Consider the following 16748-nt stretch of genomic DNA (forward strand, 5'->3'; position numbering starts at 1 on the left):
CTATCCTTGACTGTTTTTAACAAGGACTGGATGATCCAGTCTGCTTTGAAATAAATAATAATGACAATTTACATCTGTTGCTGATTAAAAAAAACCCCCTATATTACTCTTTATGTTTTAAGTACAGTAGATATATTATGGTGTTCTAGCTGGCAAACCTTTTTGTCTCAAAAGTCTGTATATTTTTTTAAAAAAGTGATTTCTGCCACACACCCCATTGGTACAACTAGCTCATTTAATGAGCCAATGTGCAGGGACACAGCAGACTTACCCCTTGCCCATGGAATGCCAACAGAATAAGTTATAGCCAGCACAATGAGCCTATAAGTAATTAAATTCTAGTGGGAATCCTTCTTCTTTCAGAGTCTTAGTTACCCCCTTTCAGGACCAGGGAGTACCCCACACATGCTCTCCCCACAATCACAAGCAATATGCAACTTTCAAGAACAAATGCTTTGACAGGCATTGGAACAGTTACTTATTACAGCTTATACAAAATGTTGCTTAAGCTTCACATTTATTTTTACAATCTAGTTTTCAATATATAAACTTTTTTTTAGTATATCTATGTCCAGCAAAACAGGTTCATATATTAGTCATGTGTACCCATATTTTCTTAATTTTGGTCAGCATCGTTACATCTAATCTTTTCCAAACAAGCAATGTCAAAGTTTTATTGCAGAACAGCACAAGTGCTTAGCCATTCTGTTAAAACAGAACTGATGGCTACTCTTTTGCACTTTCCAAGCTGAAGTTACAATTACTGTCTCCAGCTGGAATAATGGGAAATTACAATTTTAAATCAGAGGCAAATAGCACTCGCCATTCTAATCTCCCTGAAGAGAACAGGAAAAAAGAACACAAAAACACTACCTTGATAGTGACAGTAAGAGTCTGGTTGATTCCAAATGGCTCTTGTGAAATTACTTGTACTGTTGACAGTCCTATCAAGGATCCAGAATTAAGGAGGCCTCTCTCATCAATCTGCACCACAGGAATTCTATCCTGACCATCCAAGACATGGTAAGTTAGAGCAGCAACTCGGTCCCTTGATAAAACAAAGAGAAAAATAAATATAACCACTTTAAGACTCTTAAAATGCAAACCTCAAGGTTCGCAACATGATTTTATATAAACCATGTTGCCATATGTCAGCACACCACTGATATGCTGTTGAATTTTTATCTAAGATTCAAGGGTTCAGATTTTGATTTCAAGCATCCTTGTAAGACATCGTATCTGTGCTTATGCATATATTACAATCCACTTGCTGTTTGCTGCCCTGCAGTGTCATCATTCACTGATGTAAACTTGATTCAGAATACTAATGGACAGGACTCCAGGATGCAGCCTGCCTTCAGAGGTATTTCCTATAAACAGGCTTTAGAGTAAGATTAGTCTGCCAGGTTCAGAGCTGGTATTAAAAATACACAACAGGAACATGACTAAGCAGAAGCAAATAACTGATTTCTGGACACTAAAACTTCTTTGGGAGATCATTTATCCCAAATTGTCTGTATGTGTGAATCTTTAAGGAAGTGTAATTTGAAAATCATCATTTCAAGTGTTTCTTGTTACAGTCCTATACGCACTTACCTAGGAGAAAGCCCCATTCAGCTCAATGGGTCTTTTTTCTGAGTACACTGGTACCTTTGGTTAAGAACTTAATTCGTTCCAGAGGTTCGTTCTTAACCTGAAACTGTTCTTAACCTGAGGTACCACTTTAGCTAATGGGGCCTCCCGCTGCCGCTGCGTGATTTCTGTTCTCATCCTGAAGCGTTTGTAACCCGAAGCATTTGTAACCCGAGGTACCACTATACAGGATTGCACTGCAAAGCAGATATCTACTTCCCCTTTTATATTTGAAAATGATTACATTTTCCTAAACATAGCTGAATTGAAAATATTTGTAAGAACAAGTACTTTAATACTAACTACCCATAGTAAACAATCAGTTTGTTCATTGTTTCAGAAGCTAGAATGAGAACTATCAACAGATTGTCATCTGTCAAAAACACATTTTCATTTATTCTAGCTCGTAACATTTATTAGTCACCTTTCTAGGAAAGAGCTTTGCTCCATGTGACATATAAAAATACAAAGCAAAATTCTAGGAAAAAAAGCTAGAATGAAACATCTTAAAACATGCTTAGTTGGAACAGATTCCCTCAGGAAGTGGAGTACTCTCCTTCCTTGAATATTTTAAAGCAGAGGTTGGATGGCCATCTATCATGATGCTTTAGCTGAGATTCCTGCATGGGGGTGGGTGGGTAGGTTGGACTAGACCCCCAGGGTCCTTTTCAGCTCTATGATTCTATGAAGTTTTAGAGCGGCCACCATGTTATGCAACACTACCACCACCATGAGATGGCAATTTAAAGACTGACAAATGGCCTAGAGCTCACTTTGTCAGATGCCTTGTTAAAGGGAGATCTAGTCCATGAAAGCTTATGCCACAATAAACACATTTTTTTAGAGTGCCACAAGACACTCCCCCCCCCTTACTCCTGGTTTTTCATCCCCTATGATTTTGCTTTTGGTTCCATATTAAAAACCATTATTATATCAAATCATATATAAGACCAAAATGTGAAAAACCTAACCACCAACCTGTTTGTCTGAACTTTAAAAAAAGAGTTTGGCGACATTAGGATCTGTCCTACTTCCACTCCCAGAATAACTAGTTTCTCAAATACCTACAAAATGAAGAAAAATTTGTTCAGGCTTTTACAAAAGTAGCAAATAGATACATGTACTAGTCAATTATGAAACCGCTGATCTCCTAACAAAAATATGTAACTTCTCCTTATGTAACACCATCTTTGTAAAGAGATCCAAGGGGGACCCTGGGAATTACAGGCTAATGAACTTAACATCTGCTCTGGAAAAAACAGTGGAAATCATTATTAAAGATAGAATTACAAAGCATATAGCAAAACAAGTCTTGCTGAAGCAGAACCAGCATGGCTTCTGCAAGGGTAAGTCCTGTCTCACTAATTTTTTACAGTTCTCACAATAGAGAGATGTAAGATGTGGGATGGTAAGATTTGAGAGAGAAGAATTCCACTTGTGGGGTACTTTTACTAAAATGAATGGGAACCAGTCTCAATTGCTACTGCAACAGTAAATACCACAGATGCTGTATAACTACCATGGTACGTAAGAGCCAAACAATTTATTCTTCTTATCTTTCTAAATGTATGACATGAAATCTCTCTGTTTCCTATCTGCTAACAAAGATACAACTTCACAACTGTGAGCAGATGACTGCTCCATAGCACATATACCTGCTTTTAAAACAGAGACAGACAGACAGACAGACAGACAGACAGACAGACAGACAGACAGACATTAATGTTACTTAAGAGTTGGAGAAAAAACAAGGGGGCTGAAAGGTATATTCTGTTCCTATAAGAAAATTGTATGAACACCAGCGGGCCATAATCTGTAATTTGATATCCAGTGTACTTCAGTGTGCAGTAGAGTCAAAAACATTTCTACCACCACACATAAGGAACACGTTCTCCAGCTGCAATTGCATCTCAAGAGTCATGTGATACGTCATAAAGGATAATGGAAGCTCCAAACATGGAGGCATTTCACATCAACAAATCTTATTCTTAGCTCCCTACAACTTCTTTCTTATAGCGAGCAGCACACGAGAGCAAAAGGAATTTGAAAAGAAGAAAATCTTCCGTGCTGCACTTTAAACAGCAATTTCTGTTGACCATTATTTCCATCCAGCAAACTTGAAGCAGGGGATTAGCTAAAAGCCCTATGCAGATAGCTACTCTTTCCATTTTTGTTAAATTATGTAACTTTTTAAAAATTTAGATTCCATTCAACTGTTTTGCAATGTGTAGGCTCTGAAACAAAGTATTTTCATCCAGAGTGCTCCTAGCACAGAATACTCAGTAGCAAGGGATATTGTTAGACTTATAGAGACTCATGAAGTTTCTAGCTGTAGTGCCATTAACCAGTGGAAAGAGAGCACTAACTATTCTCCTGCACCAGGATAACCTAAAAATGCCATTTTAGAAGTGATGATTATTAAATATCTATGGCTTAATTATGGCATCCTGAAACCAAACTTATATCAGGAAGAACAGAAACTGACATCATTGAAATCAGGCACACAGGAGTTTGGGCAGCAAATCTTAAATAAAGTATTTACGACAAAAGAACTCAATGTAAGTGTTAAGGACTTGTCTGTAAAAATTATTTTTTGAATTATAAAAGTGTTATGGTTTTCTGAAATTAAGAGGCAGCCCAGGCATATTTTTGTGAGTCTGCATTCCATATATACTTTTGCCTCCTATAACTTCTGTGACTGGTTTCTTGGCTGACACAGTGCAAAATAAAGTATCTGGGAAAAGCAGGTGCAACTGTTAGGCAAAGATATGAAAGCAGAAGACTGAGCTGTATCGATGTTGTCTGCCAATTGATATTGATATCTTATTAATATATCCATCGTTGTACTGAAGGAACAACTTTTGTGAATACAACCGAATTCCACCTCCAGCTTGCCACCCAAATCTGCTCTGAGGGTTTCCCAATCCTCTGGGAACAGATTTGGGGGCAGTGTGAGGAGAACCCAGGGGGAGAGGAGGGCAGGTTTTGATGTTGTCATGGAGCTCTTTCCTTGAATGCAATAACTGGATCAGGACCAGCATATAGATAAAAATGCCAGGTTCAAATATCTTACACTTAGGGCTTTACTTGTGTATACATTTAAAGGAGCCTGAACCAGCTTTTTAAAAAACAAATTCCAAATTATATATACTTATGGAGGTTTGCAAGTTTAATATGAACGTGCTGAATTCATTTGAACACCACTGATGTACATAATTAAAAAACTAACCTAAATAAATGTATGTTGGCCTTTTTAGCCAGCTTTAATTAATTCAATTAATTTAGCTCCATGAAAATGCCATTTCAGCTTCATTAATTCCTCTGTGATCCTAAGCACACTTTCTTCAAATTAGGAGCCAATGAAATCAATGGGACCACTGCTGTAATTGTGTTCAGAGTGAAGTGACAGACTCACTGAAGACTGTTGATCATAATTGTACTATCACAATCAGAGAGCATCTAAATAAATGCTAAACCCCAGAAAAGTTATCATGAAACACATCACATTCAAAACAAACAAATCCAAATACTGTGGAGATCTGAAATACTGGTAGAAGTTGAGTTCATCTTGATATGCATTATGATCTTGTTGACACCAGAGATTCTTTCATAGCCCTATTTCTCTATAACTACACATATTACCAATGTAAGGACCTTGAGATGCACGGCTGAAATTCCACATTTAAACTGAACTGAGAATTCTGATGCACTTACCCAATGCTACAATGCACTAACTTCAGGATTGTGTGTACCCTATACTGTACTATGAAAACAATTTATATAAAAAATCTGTAACTAGAAGAGCAGGATTCTGAAACATCTAGCTTATGCAAATGTCAACAAATTTGCATATATTCACTTGCTTAGAGCAATGTGTTGTGCTTCTCCTAGTTAAGGACTGGGACAGGATGCTGTGAGATACTTAAGATGCTTCTGGCTCCAGAGGTTCTACCAGATATTGCCTATGAGTTCATCTTCATAGACACAGCATAAAAACAAGCAAGACTCAGGTTCTCATGGTCACAGCCAATTATGCAGCCATTGTCAATTTCCCCACCATGTGCACAAGTGGAACTGTGAAAGACACATACAGGCCTTGCGGTACTGCACTGGCCCTGACAGCTAAAACTTGTTTTTCACCAAGCACAACAGAATGGCCCTGTAAGGAATAGCAATATAATAATACCTGTATTTGGATTTCATCTGACAATTCTTTTACCATGTGGCCAAATTGCCCAGCGGAAGGATCAAGGGCTTTGACAACAAGCTTCAACCCTGTTCTTCCTTTCCCTTTACCGTAAACATCCACTGCAAAGTTGCACTGGGGGGAAAGCTGAAGAGAAGCCTGAAAGACAAAATATTAGTCTAAGTAAGGAAGGAATTTCATTTAATATATTGGTTCTAAAATACTTCAAAAGTCTTTAGGTTCCTGATCTCAGCTCTGACAACAGAGCTACATAGAATTATCATTAGAAGCCGTCCTATAAATGTAGGTATACTTTGGTTGCTACTAGATTTCTTCTCTGAACTTAAAATCAGAATTGTTGTAGGACTAGGATCCTCCAAAGGAATCTGCTGTTGGCTGGGCCTGTTCAGAGGGCACTAGAGAAGATTGGTATTAGGACATGCCAGTATGTACAGATCCTTTTCCGGCTACAGTATGTAGCATGTGGACTAAGCCACACTGTACAGTTAACTATTGCCAAATGAGTTCTGATGTTAGCAGAAGTAGCAGGAAGGCTCATCCTGTGCTGTTCCTAAATACTTATCTGAAAACAACAACCTACCACAGTGAAACCCTCTAGCTGGATCTCTAGCTACCATTTTGACACAAAACCCGTGTTAGCCCGTGACACCAGGCAAACCTTGCCATGAGATTGCTCTAAGGTTGAATGATGCCTAGTGACCATTTGATACTGGGAGACTGTTATGAAGTGGAAGGTGCCCATCAGATTCATTCCAAGCAACAGATATGGCACTGAAATCAGGTAACAGAATTGGTTAACCCAGTTGTACATGGGAAATGATGCCTGTAACTCCAAGCAACCATTATTTCTGGCACCAGGAGAAAAAAAATATTGGGGTGGGGGTGGGGACTTGAAGGAAGAAGATATACAAACACAATTAACTTTCTGTAGCTGCCTTCAAGGTAAGCTATTAGAAAATGTAGATCAAAGTAAATGCACCCGTGGGTGAAAAAACACCTAGTGTGTGTGTAGGGGGGCTCACTCTGTGTTTAAATTTTAAATTACAAGTTTACCTCACTGAATCTTGTTTTCACATCCAGGACATCCCTTTTTGTGACAGACCAATGAAATGTTAACCCTGGCACTGCATTGCCAAATGAAAAAGGAGCTTGGTTGCTGGTGATGCCCACCACATACACTGGCATCTGGAAGAAAAGCACACATTTTAACAAAGAAATCACCCAGTGCATTTTTCCTAAGCTGAGGTCACAAACACAGAATAAGTTGATATATGTAGTAATAATCAGTTGCATCAAGTCACCCCATTATATTATGTCAAAACAGGCCCTATTTTATTTGACCATAACCGAAAGAAAATGAAATCGAGAACTGTCTACATTCAACTCACCTGAGTGCCAGTTTTCATTCGTGTAATGGGTGCATGAATTCTAACAGCTTCAAGCTGAATTACCTCAACTTCCACTTTATCCTAAAAGGAAAGATACAAAGTCCAATATTAATTTAATTAATTGGGCTTCAAAGGTGGATTTTCACTTCACTTCTGTATCTTTTGAATGAATTGCTCCCCTTGGAAGAGATAAGTGTATAAACCACTAGGATACCTGGCTGTCTTCATTTATTCACATTCTAGGCTGCTTTATCCCTAGAGCTCAATACCAAGAACAGTAAACCATCCAGCAGAATAATAAAAAAGAATAAAATGTTTATTATTTTTTATGCTCATTAACAGTTTAACGCTGACTAACATGGGCTAGCCAAGAATGGAAAAGTATTTCAGTGGTTCTGAGAACATTTAAATTAAGGTTTGGGTGAGTCTTAAGGTGAAAATAGTTGCCTAAAGGAGTCGGGTGGAGAGTCATTAAGAGGGCACACCAACAGTATATTCAATGAGGGTAAAGCTAGCTGACTGGGTGGCTTTTAGGGAAAAGGCAGTTCTCCTAAACCTGCAACTTTGACTTGTTCTGAGCAAATAACACGAAACTCAAATGCTAAAAATTGCAGAGGTTATTAGATAACTTAGCTACATGTTTTTTTTTATGCTGGCACATAATATTGGTGAGTAAGCTATGCTGGTTGCAAGGCTTTGCTCAGAAAGCAGGTGGTTTTAGAATCAGAATTTTGTTACAAGGGATGCAATTGACCTGAAACATAAACATGGTAAGTCATGTCATTTTTTGGATAGAAGAGATTCAAAATAAGAAAATGGTTTCTCTTTAATATATTGTTACAAGTGACTCACACACACACACACACACACACAGCCATGTATCTTTATCTACCCTAGGGGATTTCTGCCTATGGCTCTAGCCAGGAGACCAAACAAACAAACAAACAACATACCAGGCAGAAATATAAGAGGAAAGACTAGCAAATTAGGTCAGAGTACAACAGTCTGAGAAAAAAAACAAAATTAGCTGACAGGACAAAAAGAGACCAGAGAACTGCAACCAGAAACAACACACAAAGAAAACACACACAAAAGTGCAAGCCTGAACCAGATGATTCACAACAAGCACAGGAGAGCTGGAAGAGAGATCTGCACTGGTGAAGGCAAATTGAAATCAAATCTGATATAGGGAGAAGCAGCAAAAAGAAGTGAAAGTAGCAATTGGCCTCCATCCACAATGGGGAGCTCACATTCCCATCCTGTGATATGTACTGTACAGAGAAAGGACTATCACACCCTTTTTTTGCTTCCCTTCCCCCAATTAACAGTCAACATTCTATGGTCTGTGAGTATGCTCCTTCCTTGTTGTGATGTTTTTTAGAGGTTTTTGTGCCCTCCTCCCCTTCCCCACCCCCTGGTGCAGCTGTTAGAGGGCTACTTTTGCATAGGATAGGGCCTGTTCATTGGCTCCAACCCAGAAGTGGAATGCTCTTCATCCTGAGGATTGGCTGGCATCAACATTGCTCAGTTTCTGGCACCAGTTGAAAACCCATCTCTTCCGCTAGGCCTTTGATGAGGATTCATATACTGAGCCTATTATAGAGAGTAGGTAAACTCAAGTGGAAGTTTATGTGCTTTTAATGTTTTATTGAAGGATTTCATTGAGTGCATTTGTTTATTGACTGTGACTCACCCTGACATCATTTGTGATGAAGGATGGGATATTTCCCCCCCTCAATACATAAATAAAATATTGGAAGCTGTTGCATTCAATTAACCATAGTATAGTGTTTTGCCCAAAGCCTAAATTGTAGTTAATCTTAACTATGGTTTGTTGAAACCAGCTACTTTCATAACCCAATGGTTGAAGCTGGTTTGTTTCAAACAAACCATATTTTAAGTTAACTACATGTTCGTCATGTTCAGATATCAAAAAAGCGAGAGTTAATAAAAAAAATAGAAATGGAATCTTCCAAACCCCTCCTTGCAGCTGTGTCGGGCGAAGAGAGAGGAGGAGTATGTGAACCCAAAGCTTCCATAGACTCATTGCCATGAAGATAAATAATGGTTTACTGTGATGCGGGAATGCAACAAATAAGGCACTCAAGGCAATCCACAGCATGATCAATAAAACAAAAAACGAATACAAAAATACATAGAATTACTATATGTGGGAAACAGCAGATAATAATATCAAATAAAAGCAAGGAATCCGGGAAACATCAACAGACAAAACATTCCACTGACCAAAAGCCTGACAGAATCCCTATATCCACTAACAGGTTTAGGCAGGCAGAGGCTTGAAGTATATAATCCACACTTCTATTTTGTTTGGAAACGTGATGTCTCAATTTAAAAATAAAACCTGCCAGATCCTGAACTAGCCACTGGAAGAAATGAAGGAGGTCCAAGTTTTTAATAAACATCTACTTTTGTATAATTATGATTAAATAGAATATCAGATAATCTTGCTGTGAACTGTATCATTATTTTTAAAAGCTTTTCTTCCCCACTGAGTTAAAAAAACAGTAAACAAAGTCTCGAAAAAATGTAAGTTTAACTGAGGTATGCCTGTGCTGACAGAACAGATGAAACTACAGATGTGATATATAAATCAGGACACTATAAAAACTCAATGACAGATCAAAGCCAACTTATTATGAAGTGCTTGTCCGTAAATGACACATCAGAATCCAGGAAAGTAAAGTAATACATCAACAGAACAGGATTCAGGTTCTTTGTTATAAAAGGACATTTTAAGGCTGCATATCAGGTTCAGGTTCACATTTACAGTCCTTACTCAGAAACTTAAAAAATCTCCATTAATGTATCTAGGCTAAGAAGTGGTGAATGGTACAGATGAAAATGGACATGAACGAAAGTACACCCCTTCAGAAAAGAAAGGAGTAAATGAGTTAAAACTGATGTTTTAAATTTTTGAGGATTGATTTCTCTTTTAAATTTTGTATATTGTATATTTTATCACTGCAAGCAGCTTCTTGCTCTGTGTGATATTTTACTTCATTATCTCCCAACCATCAGTTCCATTTGCTCTAGGCTACTGGTCTTCAGCTGGTGAGTTGGGACCTGCTAGTCCAGGCATCCCCAAACTGCGGCCCTCCAGATGTTTTGGCCTACAACTCCCATGATCCCTAGCTAACAGGACCAGTGGTGGGGGAAGATGGGAATTGTAGTCCAAAACATCTGGAGGGCCGCAGTTTGGGGATGCCTGCGCATCCCCATACAAATATGTAGTTAAAGATTAAGAAATGGGTCCCTAAATGCCTGTTAGGGTTAAAAATGGGTTCTGGATTTGAAAAGGTTGAAGATACCTGCTGCAAGGAATGGGGTGTGGGTATAGAGGTCTGGACTTTCCCCCTGCCTGTTTTAGAGCTATCCTCCCTGAAGAGGGTACTTCTTGCTTTTGATGTTGCCACTGAGCTGGCCAGGATCTTATCTTCATTTGCCAGCTGGCTGCTGCTGCATATGCTTGGAACAAGCTTTAGGCCTGAAGCCTACATTGCTGGAAGTGCTCCTTCACTGTTGCCTGTCACGTAATAACTTTTGAGGGAAAGATTAACTTTGCCAGCATCTGCACTTAGGAAACTTTCCTTCAAAATGGGGGTTATGTTATAAGGTTTTCGAACTGGAAAGCTGATACTGTAGTGCAGAATGACGGCCATGTTGAATTGGGCTTCCTTCAGCGAATTTGAACTGCAGCCATTTTGATTCAAAGTTCAGTAACCATTACTCCGTACAAGTCAAGACAGTCTGCTTCCTGACAGGAAGTCTCCTCTGCTTTGCCAAAAATAACATGTTTCTTATTTCCATCTTGGGCACTTTTCCTTCACTGGTTTCATTTGAAAATCCATTTATAGCCTCCTTCAGAAAACTGGATCTCTCAAGATTTTAATGGAGCTGTTTATCAGCCTCTGCCTTTGTATAAAAGGGGAAAAAAGGAACAGATAATTGTTCCAAAATAGCTATGTCAAGTGGGACCTTTTGGTGAACTACAGCGATTCTGAGCTCACTTGACATATTCACAATGTAAAAAATATGTCTAGACCACAGTCTATTATATGTGTAAATGTACTCAATGTGGAAGTATAAGTCTGGGTTATAGAATAAAATGCAGAATAAATAAGATAAAAGTCTAGCTCAAGGTTACAAGATATGCATATATCTAAACGTAACGGGAGGCAGTGGAAGACAGGAGTGCCTGGCGTGCTATGGTCCATGGGGTCATAAAGAGTCGGACACGGCTAAATGACTAAACAACAACAACAAACGTTACCTGGGATACAACCACAACTTTACCAGTGTCTGCATTAACAGCTTGAACCATCCCTGTTATAGTACTGTTGCCCAATGACACTCCTGTTACAAGGCCACTGCTGTAGACGGAGGCCATATTGGCATTGCTGGTGGAAAATATTATGTTGGACTGCGGCTGTGGTCCTCCCTCAGAGGTAATCTGTGTTTGTTGAAAAAACAAATTAATTACTAACAGCAATTACATACAACAGGGCTCATACCCTTGAAGATTCAAGGGACCTTGCAAAAGTGGAACAAAAACTTAAAAGTCATAACCAAAACATTGTTGTTTTTTTAACCCCTTACAAGGATGATTCGAAAGTCACTAAATGCTTGCCAGGTGAAAGGGGGAAAAAAGTATTGGATTGTATCTTAAGATCAGAATCTGTTTCATCTGAAAATAATGCAGTCTGGGACTTGTGAAAGGATTATTAGGAGGACCTCATTTTAGTTCTAATTTACTGCAGAGGTCTCTTCAAGAGGTTGATCTCCATTGACTGTACCGTACAGTCCATTGACTGTAGTACAGTTGACTGTAGTACAGTTCATGGCAGGATAGAGCAGTGTTGCCCAATCTGATGACCTCCAGATTCTTTCTATTATCACTCTCAGCAGCCCCACCAGTATGGCCAATGATGATGAGACCTATAGATGGTTTACTAAGAAACAATTCATTCAGTGCAATAATCAAACAAACAAACAAATAAACAAACAAAAACTCACTTGAATCACTGCACCTATGAGCAATGTGACTTTTCTTGGCATCAGTCTAAAAGGTGGAAAGACCTAGAAGTGAAAGGGCAAGCATTAATAAAGGCCCACTTAGGCCCACTTTTCAAGGATTACGTATCCATTTAATTTGTGTTTGCAGTTCTTCTACTTGTCCAAATCCTCCTCTTGTCCTCCTTTTTTTCATGTGTTCTCTCCTCCTTCTGTAATCTATATCAGTGACAGCTACTATGTCTGGAAAATACAGTAATGACTATACAAGCAACACCTCCCACTATGCCTTACCATCTATGTGGACTTCTTGACATTTGGTTTATTCTCCTAATTATGCCTCTTTGACTCTTTCCTGTGGTGAGGAATGAGATGGTGCTGAGGGCCTCCTCTTCTCCAATACAGGTCATTTTCAAATCTCCTTCTTTCACCCTTACCTTACATTTTCCATCTCTGAAATGCCATTTAGCAGTTTTTAGTCACTTATTGTGGCTCTGGCCCATGAGATCTACAGCCCAGCTTCCCCTCTTCTTCTTCTTTTTAATTGTTTGGTTGACCTTATCTTTAAATTCCATTTTGTTATAATTTCCATGAGTCAGTATTTTCATTGAAGGTCCCATAAAATTCTGTGCTTGTTTCATGAGCTTTTACCTTCATCACATATTCCTGTGATTTATGCTATCCTTCCCTATTACTACTATCCCACCCCCATCAAGTCCCATCTATCCTTCATTTTTGGGCCTTTCTGTATCAACACACACACACACACACACACACAACAAAACTATATAGCAGAGATGGCTAACCTGTAGCCCTTCAGATGTTCCTGAACCACAATTCCCATTGTCCCTTGTTATCAGCCATGCTGGCTGGGGCCGATGGGAGTCATGGTTCAGCAACATCTGGAGAACCACTGCTTAGCCACTACCATTGCAGGGAACTATAATGCTTTGGCTTTGACAAGCTAAATACATGGAAGGAATTACCATGCTTATATTCTTGCTTAATGATACCAATACTTTATTTATTTATTTATTTATTATTATTATTATTATTATTATTATTATTATTATTATTATTTAATAATTTCATCTTATTCATATCAAAGGAGTTCTTTGAGAAACCAAGCAGCCCCATATTAAGGAAACCAGAAAGCATTATCTGTTAAGAGTTAAAAGGTTTACTTCAATCTGCTGTGGAGCTGAACTGATCCTCTCTCCATATCTGTCAGTGGCAAATGCTGTAAGACTGGTTTGACCTATGGCCAGTCCATGAACTAGAAAAGCAGCAGTGTATTCATCAGAAGCTTCATCGAGAGGCCTGAAGTGTAAGAAAATACATTAATTGGACAAACCGCGTACAAAGCAATGAAGACAATATTCAGCACCGGGGTCTAGAATGATGAAGTCCTAAGTAGAGCAATATACAACAACGACAAGTTAAAAACAAAATGGCACAGATGCTGACTGAATCTTAAGTAGCTTTTGTCAAGGATGAGGCACTGACACCCTAGCAAGTATCCCTGCCAATACCAATCTGCTCAACAGACACGGAAAATATCTATTTGGAACAGCATCTATATGTAAAGCCCCTTGAGTAGAAGGGAATGAGAAACTGAAGGCCTCTGGGTTGGTCCCAGTCCTTACAGTCTTTCAGTCTGGCTTGTGGCCTCTACTCCATCTGCTCTGTCCCTCTCCTCAGCTCTGCCACCTTCTTTGGCAGCTGTGCAATCCTCCCGTCTGCCACAACCTCCTTCACCTCACCACAGCAATACAGCTGCTGCCATGAGGAGACAACAATCAGAGAGACACATGTGTGATCTTGGCAGCCCAGGTATGGAACACTAAGGCTAGAAGAGAAGACAATGGGATCTCCTTGCCATTTCCCCAACTGCCAAAATGAGACTTTTCAGAAGAGCCTCGCAAGTGCAAGACAGTGGAAGTGCAAGACAGGGCTTCCTCAGCAGTCGCACTTCAGTTTTGGAGCTTCCTTCCAAACATGGCCCATTTTGCTCCCACTCTGAATAGTTTCTGCTGGCAAATAAAGATGCTGATACTTTTTATAGTGCTCCTGGCTTAACATGGACACAGATAGGCTTTCTCCACAGAGTGTTCTTCCATTTTGTGAGTTGCTCATTTTAGCAGTTTGCAAGTCATCTTGAACATTTTGTAACAGAAAAGCAAGATTATAAACATATAAATAATAACTGTAAACAATGCAGTGATGTTTAACATAATCTTCCAGATCCATCATAATATATTTCTATTTATCCCTTCTGTGAATGCATACTATCAGTACAGCCTCTCTGCAAATACCTTGCAGTATTACTTTTGTTCCTTTTGCCTATAAGAGAACACAAATTAAAATAGCACTTACTTTAATGAGATAATTGGAGATGCTGCCTTTAGATTTAAATCCATGAAGGCGAAGTATTTAGCTGGAAAGTATTTCTTGGAAGCATCCAGCACTCTGACGTAAGCGGTAACTTTTTTGCCAATCTCTACCTGCAATGCATTTGTTTACAGATGTTCACATTTTCTCTGAAGCAATTCTCCCAGATTGTCAACACCCTTATGATTAATACTGATAAGTTGTTAAGCTACCAGGGCCGGCTCAGACTACTGCAAGGTAGCAAAAGAAGGGAAGTCATTCTCTTTACCCTTCAGAGGTGATAGCCTGCTCAGACTTGGAATAGCCATCCTTGCCTACTACCGGTATTATTATTGTGATATTTGTATGGGGCTAGAAATGACTTTTTGGGTGGTGGCCAGGGGAGGGGAACACAGCACATTAGAGTGTTAAAACGTTGGCATACATTGGTCTCGTTCAGAGGTAATGCTATGTTATTGCATCACATTTAAATGAGACCTTTATCTCAGTAACTTTAGGTAGGTCAGTATTATTATCCTCATATTGCAGGGTAGGCTGAGAAATAGTGACTTGTCGAAGGCCACCTAGTGAGTTCTCACTTCAGTATCTTTGGCAGCATGTTTTACTAGCTCTCTATTACTCTGTTTCAGGACTCCTTAGGGCATGTGGGCAGCTTAGATACAATATCCTAATTAAGCCCACAAGTCACCACTTGTAATGAATGAATGAGCCCCCCAAAGCCCACTTGAGTAGAATGTCTTATAGCCAACAGAGTAAGTTCTGTTAACATATTAGATGCATGTAAAGGGAAATACCGTGTTGACTTCTGAGTGGTAGAGCCGGCCCAGTCATTAGGCAGGGTGAGGCTGCTGCCGCAGGTGGCACAAGCCCCCCAGACAACACACCTGCCGATGTCCTGCCGCCTTCATTCAGTGGTGAAGTGCCACTGCTGGTGATTTTGGACACGATTGCATCCATTTGGGGCGATATCTTGCCCAAAATCACATCCCAAACTGGCACGATTTTGCCTGAAATCAGCGCTGATGGCACTGCCGCTTTGCCACCAGCAGATGCGGCAGCATGCACGGTGGTGGCAGAGCAGGCAGCGGTGGCAAGAGGAGGTTGTTGTTGTTGGCAGTGGCTGTCAGGCAAGGCAAGACAGCACTTCCCACTTCGTCTCCTGCTGCTCCTGCTGAGTGGGCTGGCAGATTTGGTTCCCATATTGAGTTGTGGTTGTCTGTAAGGAAACCTTGATGCACAAGCTTCTGCTTGCCAGTAAGGGTGCTGTGGGGTCAAGACACCTAGGTGTGCAGGTGTACAATCGCCCAGAGCACCTACATTTTTTTAACCACTGCAAGTGGTTCTTCAAAGGAAGCCTACACAAAGTTGGGGGCAGGGCTAAAAGTGAAACCAACATGCTATTCCCCTGTACGTGAGTAATCACATAGAAATTAATACTAACCTTGTCAACAACTCCAACAGATACTACTTGTATATCAGACACATGCACTTCCACTTTGGCAAGAGTAGTAGAAGCAAGGCACAAATCATGAATCATTATAGACAGTGACCCTGGATGTAAAGGATATACCTAAAATAGCAGAAAGGGTGGGAGGGGGGAACATACAAAAGGCAATTCTTAATGGTTCTGAATTTTCTTACAGCAATCAACAAATGGAACACTGCTATCCTGGATAAAAGAGAACTGCACTAACATTTTAAAAGGGATTTTTCCTCTAAAGGAGAATCTACCCCTTTCAAGTAAAGCTGTAAACAAGCTTTCTCCTGTCACTGAGTTAGTGCAAAGGGCCTGTAGGTAGCAATTGCATTAACAGACCCTAATGCAGAAGGTAACCTCTAGACCTGTATTCTCCCCACTGGCATCAGTAACACAAAAACAAAACACAAATCATGAAGAGAAAGGAAGAGGTCTTTTTTTAAAAGACCTTCAAAAAGAAAATACAGACAAAATTTGAGAAAAGCAAGATAACGTATATCATGCTAAAGTGCAACACTTTCTGGAATGGCTGAGCCTAATTTCACTACTACAAAAGGCATAAGATGCAATATGCATAAATCTGATTGGCTGATGCATTTATTTATGTAATTGACGGGTT

At 39.5% G+C, this 16748-nt stretch overlaps 1 protein-coding gene across 1 annotated transcript in view; it reads right to left on the minus strand.

The window, feature by feature from the left end:
* NUP210 (nucleoporin 210) overlaps positions 1 to 16748 on the minus strand; it is an 85542-nt gene that overhangs the window by 17509 nt on the left and 51285 nt on the right. Inside the window, exons 21-30 of the mRNA XM_088663252.1 lie at positions 16094 to 16222; positions 14638 to 14765; positions 13446 to 13581; positions 12265 to 12327; positions 11522 to 11701; positions 7228 to 7308; positions 6893 to 7024; positions 5819 to 5977; positions 2611 to 2696; positions 874 to 1048 (exon numbers count right to left, since the gene is read on the minus strand). Of these exons, the coding sequence (XP_088519378.1) occupies positions 874 to 1048; positions 2611 to 2696; positions 5819 to 5977; positions 6893 to 7024; positions 7228 to 7308; positions 11522 to 11701; positions 12265 to 12327; positions 13446 to 13581; positions 14638 to 14765; positions 16094 to 16222 (1269 nt within the window). The remainder of the gene's footprint in view (positions 1 to 873; positions 1049 to 2610; positions 2697 to 5818; positions 5978 to 6892; positions 7025 to 7227; positions 7309 to 11521; positions 11702 to 12264; positions 12328 to 13445; positions 13582 to 14637; positions 14766 to 16093; positions 16223 to 16748) is intronic.

This window comes from Zootoca vivipara, chromosome 2, assembly GCF_965207765.1.
Source record: "Zootoca vivipara chromosome 2, rZooViv2.hap1.1, whole genome shotgun sequence".
In the NCBI taxonomy this organism is placed as follows: Eukaryota; Metazoa; Chordata; class Lepidosauria; order Squamata; family Lacertidae; genus Zootoca; species Zootoca vivipara.